The sequence below is a fragment of the Trachypithecus francoisi genome, unplaced genomic scaffold (assembly GCF_009764315.1).
Source record: "Trachypithecus francoisi isolate TF-2019V2 unplaced genomic scaffold, Tfra_2.0 Lachesis_group10, whole genome shotgun sequence".
Classification (NCBI taxonomy): domain Eukaryota; kingdom Metazoa; phylum Chordata; class Mammalia; order Primates; family Cercopithecidae; genus Trachypithecus; species Trachypithecus francoisi.
In genome coordinates this window covers 102,206,355-102,229,666 of record NW_022681455.1, presented here as the reverse complement: position 1 = coordinate 102,229,666, position 23,312 = coordinate 102,206,355, and the positions used below count along the sequence as shown (strand labels likewise).

At 35.9% G+C, this 23,312-nt stretch overlaps 1 protein-coding gene across 1 annotated transcript in view; it reads left to right on the top strand.

The window, feature by feature from the left end:
- Nucleotides 1–23,312, top strand: part of CDH8 (cadherin 8) — a 253,081-nt gene that overhangs the window by 186,741 nt on the left and 43,028 nt on the right. The window contains exon 9 of the mRNA XM_033219852.1: nucleotides 3,953–4,070. Coding sequence (XP_033075743.1) covers nucleotides 3,953–4,070 — 118 coding nt within the window. The remainder of the gene's footprint in view (nucleotides 1–3,952; nucleotides 4,071–23,312) is intronic.

Genomic DNA, 23,312 nt, shown 5'->3' with positions numbered 1-23,312 from the left:
AATATATTGGATGTATCGCAGTGCCAATACGTTTCTTAGTACTTCCTTCTCAAGGTATTGTGAGGATAAATGATGCTGCAAAAATGTACTTGCCATCGCTTATTTATTATTCATCAATTACTTCATTTAGCCAATAGTTATTAAATAGTTGCCATGTGCCACCTGTTATTCTAATAGCAGTGAGGGGTAAAATCTTATATATGACTACTCCTCACACATAAGATCATATTGATAAATAGTATCTACAGGAACTCACAGAAAAGGTTCTAATAGATCCTATGATACAGTTATGCTTGTTAACAGATCAGATCATGAAATATGTATTTCTTTCTGACTGACCTTTCAAAAGATAATAATGGTAGTGATATTCTGCAAGTATAAAATATTTTTGAGTTAATGTAAAATAGTCCAAAATAAAGTTTAATATACTCCGTTAAAAACAATCTAATTTAGATTTAGAATTTTTGATAAACAGTGAAAGATTTTTAAGGATCAGAATTAAACCATAGCACACAATGGTTTTCTAGTTTCATGTCTTAGAATGTTTATTTAATTTCAAATCTGTAGTCTCAAGAAATAGAACAGAATCTGCTCCTATCAAAATCCAAGCATGGTTCTGGAATTCATTTCCTTATTCCAACATCCCAGGTACACTTTGTTTTCTCTAATAAAGACATATATTTTGCTTTCGGCTTTCCTTAACATTGAAAATATTTCAACAATAAATTATGAAACATCAGATTTTTCAGTTGCATACTAACTTCATTGGTAGAACGGAAAACATTTAAGCTTAACGTTAGATGCATATTTCTAAGTATTTATGACTGCTCCAGAAATTTTTATATTATTCCCATGAAATGAAATTACTTGAAAAATCAGCTGAGGTCATGGTAGCTCACAGTGGACCCTACGTGGTCTCCAACCTGCCTCTGTGGAGGTACACTTCTTTGAACAAATCTATTCTTTTTCTTTTACTGTTTAAAGCTAAGTACATTCAGAAGTTATTTCATCAATGAAAACTTTAGCCTCATTAGTACGGATATCTTAATGCATTTTAATAGTGTAAAGTCCTTCAAGTGACCTACTTGGCATCTACTTTTAGATAAAATGCCAAAGCGGGAGCTATCTGTATCGAAGTGTCAAATGTGGTTTAACCAAAAATCTTAATCATAACCTGTTTATGGGATATTTGGAAGAAAATGTAATAATTCATTTCAGCCACCTTCTCCCCAACATATAATGCACTGAACTTGACGTGAGCTTGACAATATAAAGCCTCTTAATGAATTATGAGGAGAGAACTGTGAACATGAATCTTTTCCATTGGCTGAAAACAGTGGTTCTCATACTTGTGTATACACCAGAATTACCCAGAAGGCTGTTTGAAATACCGATTGCTGAGTTATAATCTGAGACTTTTTTGATCAATAGTTCTAGTGGCTCAATAAATTGCTTATCTAAGGAGTTCCTGGCTAAAATAAGTGGTGGAAAAATATATTAAATTCTGGTGTGATGTTTAGACCAAACTTCTGAGATGTGGTGTGGCAGGTAGTTATGCTCCTTTGCTACAGGTAAGCTATATTATTGCATCTTTTGTTTTGGTCATGGTGGCTTAGCTAATCAAATGACTCTCCTGTAGATGCAACAGCAGATATGAGCCATTTTCACGTAGATTACTTGAAAATAGTATGAATGGTATTAATTATGGGAACTTTATCCACCAAGTATACTGCAGGAAAGCATTTAATTATGACTGATCTCTGCTTGAGAAAACCAAGACATCTTCTCTTCATTTGCCCTTATTCTTCATATGCACTCACACACTTCAGGAATTACATCTTCAATGGTTGCACCTGGGGCTAGAAGTCCTATAGAGAGAAGTCTGGGTAAATGGAGAAGGAGTTGCTACATTTGCTCACAAGCAATGTTTTTCCCTCTCTTCTTTATAATTGCCTGAAAGAAGGCTCTTGTCAAAGATAGTCATTCCCTTGACTTTTTAACATGAAAATCCAGCACAGCTGTTCTGAGGTGAAGTGGTCAAACTCATACTTTTCTGTTAAGTATTTTTACTTGCAGGCTGTCCAAAGGAGTTATCCATGTTTCAAATCTAGTCCCCTTGTACTTTAATTCATGTTGATTTTTTATGAAAGAAGTACCCCAGGGCTTCTCTCTACACTTAAATGTCAAGGCAAATATGCTATGTGTTTAGGTACGGTAAATATAATTGCATTCTTCTTTAATCTGATCATACTGGATCATTGAGTAACAGAGTCATTATATTTATAAAGATTTATCAAAGTGCCAGGTCGTCAATACATAGCAATGGCCCTAGTTAATATAATAATAATAATGATGATGATGACTAATATTTTACTGAACATTTACTAGAAACCAGACACTGTCAGAAGATTTATATGAATTTAAATTCATAACCAAAACAAATCTCTGAGAAAAGATGGTCTTTGCATTTGTATTTCTGGCATACAAGAAAATAAAGTTTCAGAGACTTCAGTAACTCCTTCAGTGTCACACAGTGAACCACAAATAGAGCTGTGACTTTTGTCTTACCTGGGAAGCTTAACTCCAGAGTCCTTTCTCTTGATGACTATCTCACTGTCTTAACCATGAGTTATATTTTAAATTATTTTATGTTATTTTGTCACTCAAGCTGAATATAATCATAATTATTTATAAGACATTATAACTAGACAACAAAGTCCTTAACAAAAATCAAACACTTACAAAGTAAGATTATGTTCCATTTTAAAAACAGAAACCTAGAAATTAAAAAAAGTATTTTATTTTTGCCTCAAGTAAATTGAATGAATTGCCTATCATATAACATGTGCTTGATACAATGCAAAGACTCATAGCTGCTAAAAGTTCTGAAATTGTGGTTCTTACACTTGAGTGGTAAATTAGAAAGCAAAGACGACCCCTTCTCAAAATGAAGTAATTGATTTTTTTTCTCTTTAACAAAATTTCGAAGTTCAATGGGACATAATTGTTCCCACAGACACAATAGCATTGGCATCATTATTATATCCTCGAAATATCGTAAACCTGAGAATATTTCACTGTCAACTACTTTTTATGGTAAATCTATTATCACAATAGGAGTGTACATTCAAATTTTTCCTACATTAGCTCTTGTCCAACTTGTCACATTGAACTAGCAATATCACAGCATCATAAATACAAGTTATTAAAGTAATTATCTGACATCCCAAGAAACAACTTTAGCATTAAGTTAATGTAGCTTTGCAAATGAAACAAGCACATTCAATAGGCACCCATTCCAAGTACCTCTATCTATCCAAACATTTCTCTGCACCGTGGTCATTCTAATCCCTATAATTTATTCATCTCAGGATACACTCCAAAGCATTGTTTGCACGTGTTATCCACTAGCTTTAGAAAACATTATTCATTATTGCGACGGAACAGAAGCAACTCATTAGAGAGGTTTGTTGCAGTGATGTTTGTGCTGAGGAACACTATTTGGCAAACACTTATAACCGGATGAGTACAAGAGTTGTGAGGATTCAAGATTTAAGCCATTTACCTCAAAGATCCTCCCAAGAACCACACTACAATCACTGTAACAATTCCAAATCTCATTCTAGATGCCCGTAAATACTCAAATTGGAAAGAAACCTGTAATTGCCCAGTGGATATTTCAAATACACTTAACTTTGCTATTTCAAGCCACAGACACCAAATGGACACAAAGGTAATGCTCTTAATTTTCATCAACTTATCAAAGCTGAGGTTTTAAAGTAATGGATTTTTCTCCTTATTCTTGGCACAAACCATCCACGACAATTCAGAAAGCTGAAAAAGAGACTTTGAGTCAAAGTATCAGACTACAAAAAGAATGTCACTAAGCTTTTACCGATGGTAGGAGCCTCTGGAATCATCAGAAATGCTGACGTCAAGTTTTATGTTTCAGGTCATTCAAACAGTTAGCGCCATGGACAAAGATGATCCCAAAAATGGACATTATTTCTTATACAGTCTCCTTCCAGAAATGGTCAACAATCCGAATTTCACCATCAAGAAAAATGAAGGTAAATATACTAGCTTTCTACAAAGAGTACAATATAAATTGGAAAATAGGATGCAATTTCATAACATAACTGAAAATATCATTAAAATAATTTTTGTTCACCCGTGAGCACTTGAAATTCAGCTTATCAGCGTAATGGCATGGTAATTACCTTAGTTTCTAATTTTCAGTACTTAAACAAGAGATAAGAAATTTGTTAATGTAAAAAGTTAATTTTTTTCCCAGGAAATACCTCAATCACCTTACTTTAAAAAATGAAGAGTAAAATTTAACCCCTGTGAAAACTTCCAGGTATTTTGAGATTCTGAGATATCCCTAAGAGGGGGAATTGGCTTACACTTTGCAATTGTTAAGTTTTAATTGACTGTTTACCATGTCTTTAGGGAAAGCTATTCTAATTTTGCCTGGTTTGTGGGTACACATTAAAGGTATTTGTTTTAAGCCTGTACCAACTTTAACAATAACAATTAGTTCAGAAAATCCTTTTTGAAGGAGATTTCTTATCAGTATTATTTTGAAGCTAATATGAAGTGATTCATTGTTAAGTCTTTCACTCACTGAGCACATTTAATCCATTTCATTAGATTTTCTGAGGACCAACCTTGGATTACTGTTTTCTTTAACTATGTTATTTATTATATGTGAAAGCCATATATTATTGTTTAAAGTCTATCTCATTTGGAAATTTTTGTTTCCTAAGCTGCTATATATTTAAAAAAATTATAAAACTTGATTTTTGTTCAAATGTATTTAAGTCTTAGTTGTAGTGGTTTTAGAATGATTAGCAAAATATAAGCAATGTCTCAGGCTTGTTTCTGGCTTTACTACAGGGATCTGTTTCGGTCTCTCAATGGTCTGTATACAGGCTATACTCAGAAGAGTAAAATTTGATTCGAGATATCTGTTTGTATTGTTTGCAATATTCTATTTAAAGAGATAGTGAATCTTGATAAAATTTCCTTTATGAAATAAAATAACATTTTTTGGCTAAATATATTATGGCCTTGCCTTTTAACAAAATGCTACATAGGTCTTTGGGGATGCTTTGATAAATGTGGATGAATCGCAAAAAGGAAATGACAGTCGTCATATAGATATTACTAATTTAACTGACTTCCACCATTCTAAAAACTAAGGAGACAAAACCCTTTCTGTCTCCTCAATAATGGAGTATTCATTTGTTAGCTACCCTTGATTAGAAACTGTAAGCCAAGTACACTGTCTTTGTTTCTTTAGTAGCATCACCAATATTTTTTAATGGAAATCATATGAATATTTCTAACACAAAGCCTCCTTAGAAACCCCAAACTGAACTGGAAGTCTGTGCGTAAGTGTGGTCCATGTTTATTCTGATGATGAACTAGTAAGTATCAGGCATTGTTTTTGCATATAAAATGCACAGCATTTAAAGTTCTCCATGAAGAAGTTACTTCCCATTCCAAATATTCTGAGATCCTTACTGTTTCCTGTAAATTTTGTAACTTCAAGACACACTTGTTGTAAGTGTGGTCCTAGAAGCCATCACATAAGGTATTGGGTGAATGGGAAGATATTATTGGGGACCAGGGAAAGTCTAATTTTGACACATATTTATTATGCCCTAATATTTTTAAAGAAGAGATTTAATTCTACAATGAATGAATTGTATGTGTTTTCTTAAATTTTGGAAATTAGTAGAAAGTAAAAGTTAAATACTTAGAATACCTCATTCTGCTTCATCACACATTATAATAAACCCTGTAATAGGATATTTAATGTCATGTCATTATCTGTTTTATTTTGATACTGGAAAATAGAAGTTAAAATTATGAGCTATCTTACAGGTTTTTCATATTATTTTGTTTTGTAATTTGTTTTAAAGATGTCAGTTATTATTGAAAAATGACTTGAAACAGAAAGAGTACTCCATACATCATGATTGTTTATTTTAGACTGTGTTTATTTGTTTTACAAAGAGTGACCACGTAATTTATTGTTTCTACTGGGACACGTTTTAAAGTGAGAGGGGTCGCTGCTTATATTTATGTCTGAAAAACACCATAAACCAGGACTGCCTTATGGAAAGTAGGACTTCTGCTCACTGTGATTTTGGATTTAGGATCCAAATATTCAACATCTCCTTCACAAAATAAATCATGAAACCACAGGTTTGAAATAGATATATAAAGTTTATACTCTGTGTTCCTCTTCCTAGATCAGAAATTCATGAGTTTTGCTTCATAGACCACTACTTATTTGGCACCTGAATAGGTACTGCAAAAACAGAAAAAAATGATCTTGTCTTAATATGTAGAAACAAAGTAATGAAAAGAAGCTGTAAAAAACATTGGAGATAGATAGATAGACACATAGATAGATCCATAGATTCATGACATAGATAGATAGATAGATAGATAGATAGATAGATAGATAGATAGATATCTTGCATGCTTACTGCAAATTAATTGTTAATGATGAGAGAACACAAAAAAGTACTAAAAAAATCAAAATACTAAATATGATTTACTTTAAAATGATGGCATATTCTATGTTGGAAACATGGAGCGATAGAATCAGATGGTATAGCCATGTTTATAGTTCTTTTTTCCTTCTTAAGATAAATTTTAAAATGGTCAGTATCTGATGCTTCTCCACTGACAGCAGTATGAGTTACAAGTTCCAGCCTACCAGAAAAATGTTAAAATGTTGAGAGAGCTAATATAATCTAATCTATAGTTGATGAATAAGTTTGTCTCATATTTAATTTGATCTTTAAGGGAGATGATTTCAGTATTTGGCATTTTCTAAGGAACTTGCCACCATATATTTCAGTTCAAAATTATTGTAATCTTTCTTTTCTCTTATATGGATTGGTCCCAATGCAATTTCTATCAATTAATTCACAATAAAAGACAAAATGAGATAGAAATGAGCTCTCTCTTGTCTCCTACACAGATGAATTATTTCACAAGTAATTCTACTAAATATATAAGAATCGTATTTCTGCCAGAATAGGAAAGCAACCTTCAGTATAAATAAAGGTAGAAGTAAAGGTCAAAAATGCAGTGAACCATTTATACCACACGTTCACACCAAAAAAATCAAAGCACCTTGAATATGGTGTAAGATATTGGTTTCTTCCAGTTGTGTGAATTTATAAGCAGAGAATTTTGTTGACCACATTTCAGTACTCGCCTCAATTTTAATCATGGAAATGGAAAATAGCTAACAATTAAATATAGCAAGACAAGGAAGAAAAAAAGGACCTTTTATAGATTCTAAAATATCTTGTTTGCAGGAAATTTGAGGTCTGCAGAAAAGTACTCATCCTCAGCCTGAACACTAGGTAAAAAATGTGATTCAAATTGCCAGAGTACCGTCTGGTAAAATGGGAGCCCTCATGGTTTATACTGAAATTTTTCAACCATGTGTATAGAGAAATGAGAGAAAATATAAATCTCTGCTCTCTACGGAGAGTCTATGGTAAGAAGAGAAATAGACAGTGGACCTGGATTTAGTTATAGCTTAGTTATGTTTAACCCAGCAGGAGAACCGTAGTACCTGATGATACCAGTTCGTGTTTCCTTCTTAGTACCTCCACATTGACTGAAATATTATTGATAAGAAGCTTACTTTAAATGCAAACTTTTGATAAATAATTTGAATAATGTAGATACTAACCATTACTTTGGAATAAACATGCCTCCTGTTAGCTCATTGTCCATAACATAGTTACCTGTATAGAGTACAATTTATGCATTGTCTTATGGATTTCTGTCTCAACTGAGTGGCCTACTTCAAATGGTGTAAGTTTATTTATTTTTATTTTCTGGAAGTATCGAATACTCTTACTTTAAGCAAATCATTTTAAGCCTCAGTTTTCCCATCTGTGACACCGGGATAAAATACCTGCCTCATAGTTGTGCTGCGATGGATATGTGTGAACTAGGACTTAGACAGCAATTGGCACAATGCCTGGCACATAGAAAAACACACAACAGTAAGAGGGATGAGGTCACTTTATAGGAATTCATTAATTCCTTCTCATACGATATTATATCTCCTCTGGCTTATCATTCTCAGCCAGGTCTCTTTGAAGCTTTAACTCTTCAGAATTATAAATCTTGTGCAGTAATTTTGAACGTGGCTTCATCAGTAGTTGGGAAAACACTGATCCTCACTAGAATGCATTGCAAAAACATCTGCTTATGCTGTAACTGCAATGTGTTGCATTCTAAAGGGTATTAAAATAGAAAGGCAAAATAAAAAAAAGGAGGAAGAGGATGAGGACCAACTATGAAAGTTTTATCGTCACAGAAATAGCTGCAGGATTCCTGGATATGGTTTTGAATATGATGGATTTTTTTTTTTTTAACCTTTCTATAGCTCCATTGCCAGAACAAAACTCAGGTTTCTCCACACTATGGTAGCTTTCAGTTGTTGGAATCACTTTCAATTCTAGCATATAAAATTGTTCTAAATTGCCTCCAAACTTCCATCTCTCCCTGCAAACACACATACTCTGTGGAAACCATTTACATAGCTGGAAAATTACAGACAGCCTTCCTTTGCATTTTTGACTACCGTCAATCTGTCTCAAACTTCCCTTATTGCAAAACCAAAATTTGCTGCCTGAAAGTGGAAGTGGATTTTCCTGATTCTCATGCCAGTCAGAGCTGATGCTCTGTCCTCCCTCTTTTTTCCAGCTGAATCCTCAGGAATACTTTTTCTGTATTCAGGATATAGGTTTCAAGGCAGACAGAGTCATTCTGTCCGCTGCCTTAAGCCAGGTATACCTAGCCAGGCTGAATTGTACTTGAAGGACCTACCTGCTGATCTATATAGCAAGGAGTGCCAACTTGCTAAGCCAATTGCCCTCTTTCTGGCCACCTGGGTCTTCCTTAAGTTCTGCTTTTACAATAGGCTGCTTTGGAGCCAATAGAAGGCTTTCCTAAAAGAAACATCTCTTTCCTCAAGTGACCTTATAAAAACATCGATACCCTTAGCTACAGCAGAACCATGATGATTGGGTTTCCCAGGCAAGCATCCAAGCAACAAGCAAAGACTGTGTACTTGCATGAGTATGATAAGGAATATCTTAATGTTTCCGATATGATTGTATTGTCTGTTCTGCACACATAGTGGACTTTTCCATAGCACAATACACAGCACCAAACGTTGACTAGAAGTGTTTTCCATATAAGTTGTGTACTATTACCTATATGGAGCATGGGACATTTCTCCAACGTTGAATCATAAAAGGTAGTGCTCAATTTGCATGAAACAGGAGGTGTGACAGATCGTAGATACGGAGAACAGCACTCTGCATATATGATCCAAAAAGGCTTCTGATTCAGTAATTTATAATTTATTGTTTATGCTTCCAGCAATGTGCTGTTGATAGAAAGACATTTATGTTTCATTTTGTCACCTAAACTGTAATTAAGGGCGATGTGCAAGCTAAGAAAAAATAGATAACAGAGTTGTACTTCCAGTTTCTGAGTTGCGTATGACTGTACAGTTAGTGTCACAAGACAAGGAAATTTTCTTTGCCTGAGTAGTTTTTGTGAAACTCTTGTTATTTTGTAGTTTTCAGATTTTCATTTTCTTTTTAAAATTGTAATTGAAGAGTACCTGCAGAAGTGAACAATTTTCTTTATACATGTTGAAAATCCTAAAATTATTACTCTGGTCAGACATAGCACTGATGTTGGTATCTATTTTTCAGTGTATGTTATGGGAGACAATTTGTTCTGAGATTACTGACCACTAGGATATAATTCAGATACATAGCGTAGATTTTTTAGATTTATAGTTGTGCTTGTCAAAATGCTATTCAAAGTTTTGAATTGCATCAGACCTTTTCTGCCAATCTGCTAGCAAACATTTCCAGTCTTTACAGAGCTTTCTAATTCTGAAGAAAATAAATTGGTACCTGCTTAGTTATCTTAGTGATCTTAAAGATGCCTTTGTGCATGGAATCTTTCCTTTGAGACTTTGCTTTCTGAGACTTTTGCCCCAAATTCTTATATAAAATAATAAAGGAAGAATATGAAGAATTATTTAGAAAAAATGTTTTTCATTTAGACAGTCTTGTCCATACCACTTTGTTGTTTGTTTCATTAAATAATAATGCTATTTACTGATTTATCTTTTACTTACAAGCATAAAAATCAGTCTTGGGATTTCGTGGATATTAAACAAACATAACTGTCCTTTGGAAAGCACAACCAAATATTAAAATTGAATGTGGAAACAAAACGATCTGTCAGTCTATGCAAATTCTTTTTTTTTTGAAAAAAATATTAAGTGTAGTTGACAATTATTTCAACTCACTGCAGCACAGAAGTTTGCATTTTGCATTCATTTCAGCACTTTGTAGATACAACATTGGGCATACGTGACATTCCATCTGCTGATGTGACCTGAGTACCACCCACCAAGTGCTTCAGATCCCTCAGTTTATTAAAGAAGTAGGTAGAGAAGGCAGGAGAATAATTTGGCAACAATAAAGCAGGCACTCTGCATAGATAAACATGAAAAAAAGATTGTCTTGGGATGAATTAGAATGAAGCATAAAGGAGAGACACTATGAAATATATAACAGCACAGGCTTTATAGTTAGGAATATTTAGGTTTAGCTCTTCTGATTATGATCTACGGGAACCTGCAAGGTAACTGAATAATCTTGAACATTTGTCTATATAATAACATTTATCCAATGTTGTTTTAAATAATAAAATATTAATTTAAGTAAAAAATTTAAATGGCATTGTACAAAATTCATTGACTGACAAGTTGGTGATGATAAATACTAGTTTACTTCTTCTCTTCCTCTCTTTCTATTACAGTTTTATGAACCTCTTGAATCTCATTTGTTCACCCAATGTAACAAATAAAAATATTCACAAGGAACCTAAATAAGGTATTTAGGAGATGATTAATGATATGCTCTTGCATTTTCCTTACTCGATGGGCCAATGATTGAATATGTCTGCAAACATTGTTCATGGGTAAAGCACAGGGAAAGGAGGAATGCGAAAGAGAAGTATTTGGGTAACTTAAGTAGTTCTTTGAACATATTCATCATGACAGTAACATAATCAAAGAATAAAAATGGAGAGTACCTAAAATTTGTTCTTTTTCATTTGGCTGGCGAGAGCATAGAGTTCTTTACATAGTGGCAAACAGAATATTTAACAGTGACAGAATGACTGAATTTTTAAGCCAGGAGTATCTTGGTAAATACATAGCTTATGAAAGTCTTATATGCTAAATATAGAACTTCATATGTGCTTAAAAAAAAATACCAGGGCAATTAGATTGAATGTCTGTTTTCCTAACTTTATTTTCCATTATTCTCTTCCGTCTTCTATGCCCCTTATACATGCCTTGGTTTGAACATGCCAAGCCAGTTACGCTTTTTAAATCCCCTCTTTCTCCCCCTTGCCTGAAATTCCCATCCTCTGCTTTCTCCCTCTTCTATTTAGCTCATTTTAAATCATTCACAATAATTCAAGCAATGGTTTCCCTTAACCATAGGGCAGAGCAAGCGGGTGGTTAACAGTTGCTATAAAGTTTTTCCTCTTTGCTTTTCTCTGTAGGACAATGTTGTAACCGCTAAGGCAAATACATGAATCAAGGAATGTTTTCCCCACTGTCTTCTGAGGTTATTAATAATGGATAGGATCTCTTTTTCCCTTATTCATTCATTCAATACATGTTTATTTGGTGTCTATCATGTGTCAGGTACACCCTTAAGAATTGGAATTGGAAATAAAGCAGTGAATTAAATAGACAGAGATTTTGCCCTTCTATACAGTATATTTTTGTTTTCCTCAGGACTCAGTCTTATAACAATTTGAAATCTTAGAGAGGAAACTATAATTTACAATGAAATGTTGTGATAGAGTGGGGAAATTTACAAGCAAGTCTGAACAATATTATGATTTTGTGGGAATTATCACATTCTCTAAATTCTATACTTTCATAAACAAAGTTTCCTCCTTAACCCAATTTTTTGAGCCTGGCCCTACATAAAGAAGTGTAAGATCTTCATGGATTCCATCATTCCCATTCCACCTTGAGGAAGCATTTGGCTGGTCAGAATGGTGATGTACATCTTTAATCACGGACAGCTGATTCTCCCTCTGAGTTTCATATTGGTGTCCTTATTATGCCTGAGCTCAGATGAGGTATGTCGAACCATACTATTCAATGTGTTTATACTAGCAGGGTCAAAGAATGTCAGTGAGTCCTTTCCAAATGCACAGTGATCTATAGACATCACTGTTAATTTGTGATAAAGTACTGCCACTGAACTGGGGCTGATTATTCTATTTTGCAGGCTTATTAGAAACCATTATACTTTTCATACAAGTTGCATTATGTGAGGTTCATGCCTTTACCAGCTCCTATGCATGGTTGTTTCAGATACCTGTCAGTTAATGGAGGTTTTAGCTCACTTTCAGTGTACAGGGTTTACTGAGGCCTCCTGGAAACTAGAGAACGCTATTGTTCTGATTTCTGGCCATGACACTGGGTTCGTATTCCATCTGTTGCCTATTCTGTCTGTTTGCTAATGTAACACCAAAATCAATGTGCTGATGCACTTTGTTGAGGAAGATAGTAATTGCTGTGCTTGGACCTTTTTTGGGTTACTCATTGCTTTTGCTTTCATTCTAGTAGATTGCCTACTAGAATTTCCTTCCTCTATTGCTCAAGTATATTATCCTCAGCCTTTTGAGGCTGTGTATCTCAGGGTGGTCTGAAAACAAGGTGATACTGTATTGGTTTGCCAAGCACAATCATCCTTCTCTGAATTTCATTCTTTTGCTTGACCAGACAGTCATTGCTAGTTCCATCAAGGTCACACTGTGATTTACTTCTCCCTGAAATTTGGTTTCTTCTCTTACAAAATGAATGCGTTCATGCTAGGGAGCTAAAGGCTCATCTATCCCAACCTATGGAGTGTTCAAACATGTGGTGTTAGAAGAAACATCACAAATGTTAAAATCAGACAACTCCCAGGTCCACCGATTAATGGAGAAGCGACTTGGACAAGGCTTTTCACTTTCTGTAACAGACTCTAAGTGTTTGAAAATGTTGAAACAAAAGCACCGTGTCGAATAGATGAACGAATGTAGGATAAATGCCAAGGGAAGTTACTGTAATTTCTGTGGTACTTTATGCACTTTCTCATTTTTTTAACTTTTAAAAATCATGGATGTGATCTTTACCATAGAAATTATCTTCCATACTAAAATATTGGATACCATTATTAAAAGATAGGCTTCTAAAACATTGTAGCTTTTCTTTCTCAATATCTTTGGGCAGAATTCTTTACAAATTAAAAATTAAACAATTCTCATAAAATAAAATAACTCAATAAACATACGACAGATGGTCCCAATAGTTCATAATTTGGGAATATATTTCATTTAAGGCTGGAGACAAGGAAATATAAGCATTTTGTAAAGCTGTTTATTTGATACCACTTTGATTTATCAGAGAGATCTTTCAAAATGAGAAAGCTTTAGTAAACTTTTGCAGACATGAAACATCGTTATATGTGTGTCAAAGTTAAGAGATATACTAGAATGTAGTTTACTTAAAGGAGAAATAGGGATTGGCCAAAAAAGTTTTTTAAAGACAAGTTTCATGGAATATTTTCTACAAATACATAGGCCCTATGATGATAAGACCTTGCTTAATTCTCCAAAAGGAAATTAATGAGATGGTTTTGGTATTTTGATGTGCTTACATCCTTTCTTGGTGTTTATTTGAGGCTTTTACACACACACAGAAACACTGTCTAATAATGGGACTAGAAAGTATATTGATATCAATACACATAATATGTATCAGTAATATACATGAATTTTTTTTCTTTTTTGAGACAAGTCTGTCTCCCAGGCTGGAGTGCAGTGGCCTGATCTAGGCTCACTGCAAGCTCTGCCTCCCGGGTTCACACCATTCTCCTGCCTCAGCCTCCCGAGAATCTGGGACTACAGGCGCCCGCCACCACGCCTGGCTAATTTTTTGTGTTTTTAGTATTGACGAGGTTTCACCATGTTAGCCAGGATGGTCTCGATCTCCTGACCTCATTACCCACCCACCTCGGCCTCCCAAAGTGCTGGGATTACAGGCGTGAGCCACCACGTCCGGCCCGCATGAAAACATTTTATCAGTGCATAGTTTAAAATATTAAGAAATAAAAAATAACTTTGACCATGTTTCAAAACATACATTGTGAGTCAATGTGAAACTTGCCTTTGTTTTCAATGTTGGTAAGCTAAAGTTCTACAAAGAAAGTTTTAGAATGGGTAAGAGACAATTATCTAAAATTCCCTATCTTTTTTCTCAAAGAAAGAAAATGGAAATATGTTCAGGTAATGAAAAGAAGTTCACATTTTGAGTAGGTAGGGAAGAAAGGAGAAGAAAAAAACTGTCTCCCTATATTAACACTGTTATAACTTTTTGTCTTCCTAAAATAAGTGTGTACTCTATAATGTATTCTATAATTTCTCCACAGAATAATCTAGCTAACATTACATTCCACAGATATATAATTTCTTGTAAAATAAGTTTTTTGAGAATTATGAATTATGTTATAAATTAGGAAGCAGGTTTACATATCTATGATTTTATTTGGGAGTTTTATAATTATTTTAAGACAAATTTATTCTCTATTAGTATTGATTATATATCAAATTGCAAGAAAAATCAATGTCTAAAATTTATTAGGCACCTGTTTATTTCAGACAACTTATATTACTTCTTTCTCTCCATTTATCTCTATATATCAATATTCAGGGTGACTATTATTATTGCCATTTTCCAGATGAGAAAATTGAAGTTCAGATAGAGTAAGTGACTTGCCAGGTAAAGAACATGGTTACCAAGCTGCTAAAGCTGCATTTTCCACAGCAGCACAAATCCTCTTAAATCCTCGCAGTTTATTCGTAGAACATTTGCTCAGTAAGACTGTTCATGTTTTATTTTATAATTTTCACAAGCTGTGCTTCCTTTCTGCAAACTGCAGAAGGTCAGAAACCATCAGCTAAGCATTAGAGAAGATTCTCATAATATTAGTGGGTGTAAAACTGAGTAACATTACAACAGAAAGAAACAATCAAAATGGTCTGTTTCAGGTATTACAGGTCTAGATCACAAAATGATAATTGTACCGACTACTTCGTGAGCAACAACTATATATCAATCATTATTTTTGACTTTATATATCTGACCTACACAACAGTCTTTGCGAGTCATTACAATGACACTGAGTCATTAAGAAATAAAGTATGACTTATTTTTCATGCTTAGGAAGACAACAGTGTCTCTTGTATTGGGCTAATAGTCCTGACTCAACCTCACACAACTTTCTGTTCTAAATTTAATGAAGGTATAGGAAAACATAGAAAATGTTACAGAAAACATAAAAAGTGAAAAGCATAAAAATTAAGACTAACAGTCAACATATTGCCAAAGTCTTGAAGGACTGTCAATTAGTTAAAACATTGAAATATCTAGAATAAAAAATACTAGCAATTACAACAACAATGGTGCACCAAAAGCAACCTTCTGCGGACATGGAGGAAATCTGCCTGCTGGAAAGTTAGTCAGAAGGCCTGGAGTGGCCCTTTGGTGAAAAAAATTGCACATCAACCATCAAAGTTAAGTAACTAATTCTGTATGGATGTCCTTTTGCTCTTTCCATATCTTCCAAATGATTAAAACTCATTGAAATAAATCAGACAAAGGTATCTAGAGAATAATACTGGAAATTTGCAAAACTACCGTTTAATCCTCATTATTCACATTTTATTTATTCTACATTATCTTATTTTAATGATCATGTATAATCACTCAAATGCACACAAAGTATTAAGACAAAAAGAACACAGATGATTCATTATTAAACTTTTAAAATAAAAAGTATCTCAAATGCATTAAATGAAAAGGAAAGAAAACATTTAGAAATATTACTGTTTTCTGGAAATGAGAATTTTATAGCACTGTGATTCCACATAAGCAATGTTTATATAGTTTTTAATAGTACAATGTGAAATTTAAATGATTTAAAGTTAGGTACACAGAAATACAAGAGCCCTCACCTATACCAGTGTATCTTTCCCTGAATTATCTCTGGGGATTTTATGTTCATAGAGAACAAAGTAGGGACTTCAATTGGGACCTTAGAACCATACATCAAGGTAGTCTAGTAACCCATTTGTGACTGGAATAGTTCACTCCCAGTGGCCTGAAACCACAACAAGTCAACACATTGTCTTTGCCTTTTCTGACCCAAAGCCCAAACTCTAATCTCATTCCTTCTTATTTAGTATTTTATTACTATTTTAAAGTGTCATATTAACTGTACGTATTTATAAGATACAATCTAATATTTTTGATATGTGTATACAGGGTGGGGGGATCACCATCCTGGCCAACATGGTGAAAACTTGTCTCTACTAAAAATACAAAAATTACCTGGGTGTGGTGGCACACGCCTGTAATCCCAGTTACTCGGGAGTTTGAGGCAGGAGAATCGCTTGAACCCAGGAGGCAGAGGTTGCAGTGAGCTGAGAGCATGCCACTGCACTCCGGCCTGGTGACAGAGTGAGATACCATCTCAATAACAAAACAAAACAGCAACAACAACAACGAGCTAAAAATAGATCTAATATATGATCCAGTAATCCTGCTACTGGGTATATATCCAAAGGAAAGGTAATCTGTATACCAAAGAGACATCTGCACTCTCATGTGTATTGCAGCCTGTTCACAATAGCAAAAATATAGAATTAATCTCACATTATAATATTTTATTTTATTTTATTTTATTTTATTTTTTTTTTTTTTTTGAGGCGGAGTCTCGCTCTGCCGCCCAGGCTGGAGTGCAGTGGCCGGATCTCAGCTCACTGCAAGCTCCGCCTCCTGGGTTCACGCCATTCTCCTGCCTCAGCCTCCCAAGTAGCTGGGACTACAGGCGCCCGCCATCTCGCCCGGCTAGTTTTTTTTTGTATTTTTTAGTAGAGACGGGGTTTCACCATGTTAGCCAGGATGGTCTCGATCTGCTGACCTCGTGATCCACCCGTCTCGGCCTCCCAAAGTGCTGGGATTACAGGCTTGAGCCACCGCGCCTGGCCACATTATAATATTTTAATGCCATCAAATATAAGATACTGTTAATGAGACATCAATTTATGTCCAACTAAGAAAGAAAAACTGACAATTAAATACAATAAAACTTTAAGAAACTCTGATTTTGAGAACATTACAACAAAAAAAATATTTCTTAGAGTCAAAGAAATATAATATTTCAATTAATAAAGCACATTGGCTTATGAAAAGAAAGGGAGAACAAGAACAAGAACTTCAGTACAAGAATAATGCTGGGTGGATGGGGCGTGGTGGCTCATGCCTGTAATCCCAACATTTTGGGAGGCTGAGGCAGGCAGATCACCTACGGTCAGGAGTTCAAGGCCAGCCTGGCCAACATGGTGAAACCCATCTCTACTAAATATATAAAAATTAATCAGGCATGGTGGCGGGTGCCTGTAATCCCAACTACTTGGGAGGCCAAGACATAAGAATTGCTTGAACCCAGGAGGCAGTCGTTGTAGTGAGCTAAGATCATGCCACTGTACTCCAGCCTGGGCGACAGGGCAAGACCCTGTCTCAAAATAAAATAAAATAAAATAGAGTCATGCTGAATGAAAAGATTATGTTATGGAGATCAACACTCCACTGAAGTTAAAGTGTAGACAAACTGTGAAAACTAGTAAGCACATTTCCAAAGGCAGCCATCATTTGGATTATATTACTCACTTGCTTAATTTCTTAATGCAGTGTCTTCAAAAGTAAGTGAAGTACCATTAACAAGGAATTGCTTGTTCATCCCTAATTTCAGATGTTGAAATTGCAGAGTAAGAATTTAAAATCCACCTCTTGGCTGAGAAAGATTCTCCTGGAAATGCCTTATCAGGTTATGTTCTAGATCCTGTTTCTGAGATTAAAACATGGAGTTTTGCATCAAAGAACTTTTCTTACCAGGGCCCTTCTTTCTCAGAAGGGTGATGAGAATGAGCGAATGGTAGAGAACAAGAGGAAAGTAGCAGAGAATTTTAGTACCATAATTCAGGTGAACTGAATAGCAAAGTTGGTGGGGCTTCATGAAATGAAGTTGGCACCAAGTGGGAATGGAGTTTAAGGGATTAAACTAGCTATATAAAACCAACCTGAAGTATACTCAAAATGGAGACCTTGAGAGGTATAAAAGGGTTCAAATAAATGAGGATTACATGGCAGTAGGAATTTCCAAACAGCAGGAAAACTTTTTATCCTTTGGGACATAAATATTCCCACTTCAACTCTCCTTCTTAAGAGTATCACCCAGCTAAGGTGCTTTTGTTACATGGGTAATGTATGGCTCCTGAGAAGAGCAAAGGTGAAAGAACCAAAGAAAGATATCAGAGAAGTCACAAGTCCTTGGAGGAGATTCAGTGTAACTCAAGAAACCAAGGCCAAACCTAAATGGAGATTAAGTGGATAGAGTTTACAATTTACTGGTTAAATCCTGGGTCCCTGCCAGCTCCAGTATTTTAGCTCCATTAGATGTTAGACTTACAGAAGCAAGGACACTCATACTGCAATGGGTCTGAGCCTCTTGATATATGGAATACATTTGTTTGTTTTCTTAGCAGCCTGAGGGGGAAAAAGGAGGATGCAGAGAAAAATTGGAGGAACTGGGGAAGGCATGGCCTGTCATAGCTGTGATTCTGTTATCTGTGATCCCATACAATTCTTGTCTTTATTACGCTTCTAATGCATAAAAGACTCTTGGAGGCAACATGATGAACGTGCGTAGGGACAGAGACAAGCATACAAGACGAGGAAACCATTTTCCACAGATTGGGTTCTGTCTGTGTGCTCCATCACTTGCTAGCTAATCTTTTATAAGCTATTGCTACATTCAACCTTTCTCTTTTAAAATGGATACATCCAGAGATAATTTACAGCATTATGAGGTAAAAAAACACAAATAATTATACATGGGCTCAAAGGGAAGATCAATAAATGGCATCTGTGATTAAAGAATGTGAGAGACTGTTAAATGAGTGAATGCATTTCATGTAGCTTCACACAAAAGAGCTTTTTTCTTAGATGGAGATAACTAAATGGAGAGAGTAAATGCATTTATAAAACTTATATGTTACAAGTGTCAGAAAACCCCACTCAAGCTATCTGCACTGTAAAGGGAAATTGATCCAAATAATAAAAAAGTCTAGTGTTTAAATGGCTTGTCTAATAACCAGATCCAGGTGCCTCAAACATGTTGCATGAGCCTGTTTTTGTTTGGTTGTTTTTCGTTTTTCCTGTTTCTCTATGCTGACTTATTTGCCCTGCACATTCTCTCTATAGATGGAAACAAACAAACAAACAACAAACAAACAAAAATCCGAAAGTGGCTGGCCATGATGGCTCACGCCTGTTATCTCAGCACTTTGAGAAGCCAAGGCGAGCAGGTCACTTGAGACCAGGAGTTCAAAACCTGCCTGGCCCAATCCGTCTCTACTAAAGATACAAAAATTAGCCAGATATGGTGGTGCAGGCCTGTAATCCCAGCTACTTGGGAGGTTGAGACTTGAGACATGAGAACTGCTTGAGCTGGGGAGGCGGAGCTTGCAGTGAGCTGAGATGGTGCCACTGTACTCCAGTCTGGGCGATAGGGCAAGACTCTTGTCTCAAAAAAAAAAAAAAATCAAAAAACGAAAACAAAAAACAAACAAACACTCTCCAAATGTGTAGTTCTGACTGCATCTCATAGCTTGGTGTTTGTGGATAAGAGATGTTCTCTATCCCAGGTTCCAAATCAATTCCTGGCTAAGGGTCCATGTTTGGCCTAGGTGGTGGACATGTGACCCAACTGAGCCATTCCCTGTCTGCATAAGGGCGACATGTTCTCAAAGCTGCTGTGTACAGTTGTGTGAGTGTTTCCTGTACAAGATGCTGGCTCTGGAAAGAGTGAACCCTGAAAACCAACCAAAGTGCCCATTGACAAGATAATAATCCCAGTGACGGCTCCATTGTCTTATTTTCAGAAAAGCATTATCTCAATGACAAGCCCCTAAGCCTGTGAGGCTGTAGCTTCCCAGAAGTAAATCATTCTTTTATTTTATTTTTCTACAACTTTTATTTTAGGTTCAGGGGATTCAAATGGCATGTTGCTGAGCTTTTATATATGAATAATTATATTATTACCCAGGTAGTAAGCATAGTACCTGAGAGTTAATTTTTCCACCCTCACCGCCTCCTCTTCCTCCCCAACAGTCCCTAGTGTCTATTGTTTCCTTCTTTATGTCCATGTGTACTTCAGTCTTTAGCTACTGTTCATAAGTGAGAACATGCAGTATTTGGTTTCCTTCCCGTGTTGATTCGTTTAGGATAATGGCCTTCAGCTGCATCCATGTTCCTGCAAAGGACGTGATTTCATTCTTTTTAATGGATGTGTCGTGTTTCTTGGTGTATATTACCATATTTTCTTTACCTAGTCTATCATTGCTGGCCATCTAAGTTGATTCCACGTATTTGCTACTGCGATTAGTGCATGCATGTGTCCTTATGCTAGAATGATTTCTGTTCCCTTGAGTATATATCCAGTAATGGAAATTCTGGGTCAAATGGTAGTTCTGTTTTAAATTATTTGAGAAATCTCCAGACTTATCTACACAGTGCTTGAATTAAGTTACATTCCCACAAACAGAGTATAAGTGTTCCTTTTCTCTGCATTCTCGCCAGCATCTGTTTTTTGACTTTTTAATAATAGCCATTCTGACTGCTATGAGTCGGTACCTCATTGTGGTTTTGATTTGCATTTATCTAATGACTTAATTCACACAAACTGTTGCTTTAGGGTAACAGCACCTTTGAGACTTCTGATGGGTCAGTTTAATTCCCCACTTTCCACCGGAGCCACTTGATCGATAGCCCCATTGCAATCAGAAGAAATGGAGGAAGGTCCGTTTTAAAGCAAGTTAGGCTGTGAAAATAAAGAGTAAGTCACAGACAGACCAGTAGCATTATGGCTGTGAATAACCTCAGCAGAGGGATTCCTTCACTTCCCTTGGGAAGCTTCTCAGTAGAGAATGGCTCTCCTGTTCAGAAAGTTATGAATTGCAGTTGCCTATTATGTGACTTACATTGCATTACATTGTAATATGTCATTGTGAGATGTGACATAATATAATGTAAGTGACAGACAGCTAAAATTTTACAGCAGGAAAACTTTTTTATATATCCAAGATCTGCCATCAAATTTGATAGCAGCTATCAATCCATTTTTTCCTACAGATAGATCAAAAATTTGATGTTGATGAAAAGCAGGTCATTTGAAACATCCGCAAACACTTCACTGCCTGCACAACTCAGTTATCATAAATCAGTTAAAAAAAAACTCTAAAAGCTGAATCCATCTTTACTCAAATTCTAGTTTTGCATTCAACAATATAGAGCAATATTGTTTTAGACTGTGAGTTTAGTTTTCTTCTAGATATCGCTAAGAACTGAGGATCAAATAAATTATTTCAGTGCCTAAATCACATCAGTGGATTCTCAACTGGGAGTGATTTTGCAGTTCAGGAGATATTTGACAGTGTCTGGAATTGTCACATCTAGGAAAGGGGTGGGCAGTTACTGGCATCAAGGGATTAGAAACCAGGTAAACATCCTATGGTTCTCAGGACAGCATCTGCAAGGTCATTCTGCACAGTGTATTCACAAGGCCTCAGATCCAGGAGTTATTACTTAAATGAATTGACCCAAATAAGGTCATGAATTAGTTGAAAGATGGCCCAAGTAAAACAGATAAATCTTGAATTGGTTCTCTTCCATTACCCAATCTTCAAGACAGGCCATGGCAATGTATTATGTAAATACTCAGCTAAATTTTGGGGGCTTATGCGACAGTTAACCAAATATTTTTGCACACTAAAATTGACTGGGAACTTTACCTACTGACAGTCTTACAGCAGAGCCTATAAGGAGAAGAAAGTTGGAGAAACTAGTGTCTAATTCTGTCTCAGTCAAAGTTAGTCTTTGGGAAATGATTTCCCCTCTCAGACTCCAGTGGTTCCATCCACATTATGGGAATTTGTGTACAGCAGAAGTATTTCACTAAGAAAAAAAGAGAAAAATAGAAGCAGAAGGCGGGGCATAGTGTCTCATGCCTTTAATCTCAGCACTTTTAGAAGCTGAGGTGGGAGGATCACGAGGTCAGGAGTTTGAGACCAGCCTGGACAATATGGTAAAACCCTGTTTCTACTAAAAATACAAAAATTATCCAGGCATGGTGGCACATGCCTGTAGCCCAGCTACTTGGGAGGCTGAGGCAGCAGAATCACTTGAACCTGGGAGGTGGAGGTTGCAGTGAGCCGAGATCACAACTGTGTGCTCCAACCTGGGTGACAGAGCAAGACTCTGTCTCAAAACCACCACCACCACTACCACCACCACCAACAACAACAACAAAGAAAATAGAGATGTTTGTTTAATAAGCTACAATTTTAAATGTTTCCTAATTATTATAGAACACAGAGACACAAAGCTTCTGTGATTGAAACAGAACCAGAGGCAGGACCAGAGACTCTGTCTATATCCCATCACCCCATCTTACCCCCATATGACCAAACCTCATCACCCCATATGACCAAACCTCATCATTCCCAATATGACCAAACCCCATCACCCCCAATATGGCTAAACTCCATCACCCCCATTATGACTAAACTCCATCACCCCCAATATGACCAAACCCCATCACTCCCAATATGACCAAACCTCATCATTCCCAATATGACCAAACCCCATCACCCCCAATATGACTAAACTCCATCACCTCCATTATGACTAAACTCCATCACTCCCAATATGACCAAACCCTATCACCCCCAATATGACCAAATCCCATCACTCCCAATATGACCAAACCTCATCATTCCCAATATGACCAAACCCCATCACCCCCAATATGACTAAACTCCATCACCCCCATTATGACTAAACTCCATCACCCCCAATATGACCAAACCCTATCACCCCCAATATGACCAAATCCCATCACTCCCAATATAACCAAACCTCATCATTCCCAATATGACCAAACTCCATCACCCCCAACATTACTAAACTCCATCACCCCCATTATGACTAAACTCCATCACCCCCAATATGACCAAATCCCATCACCCCCAATATGACT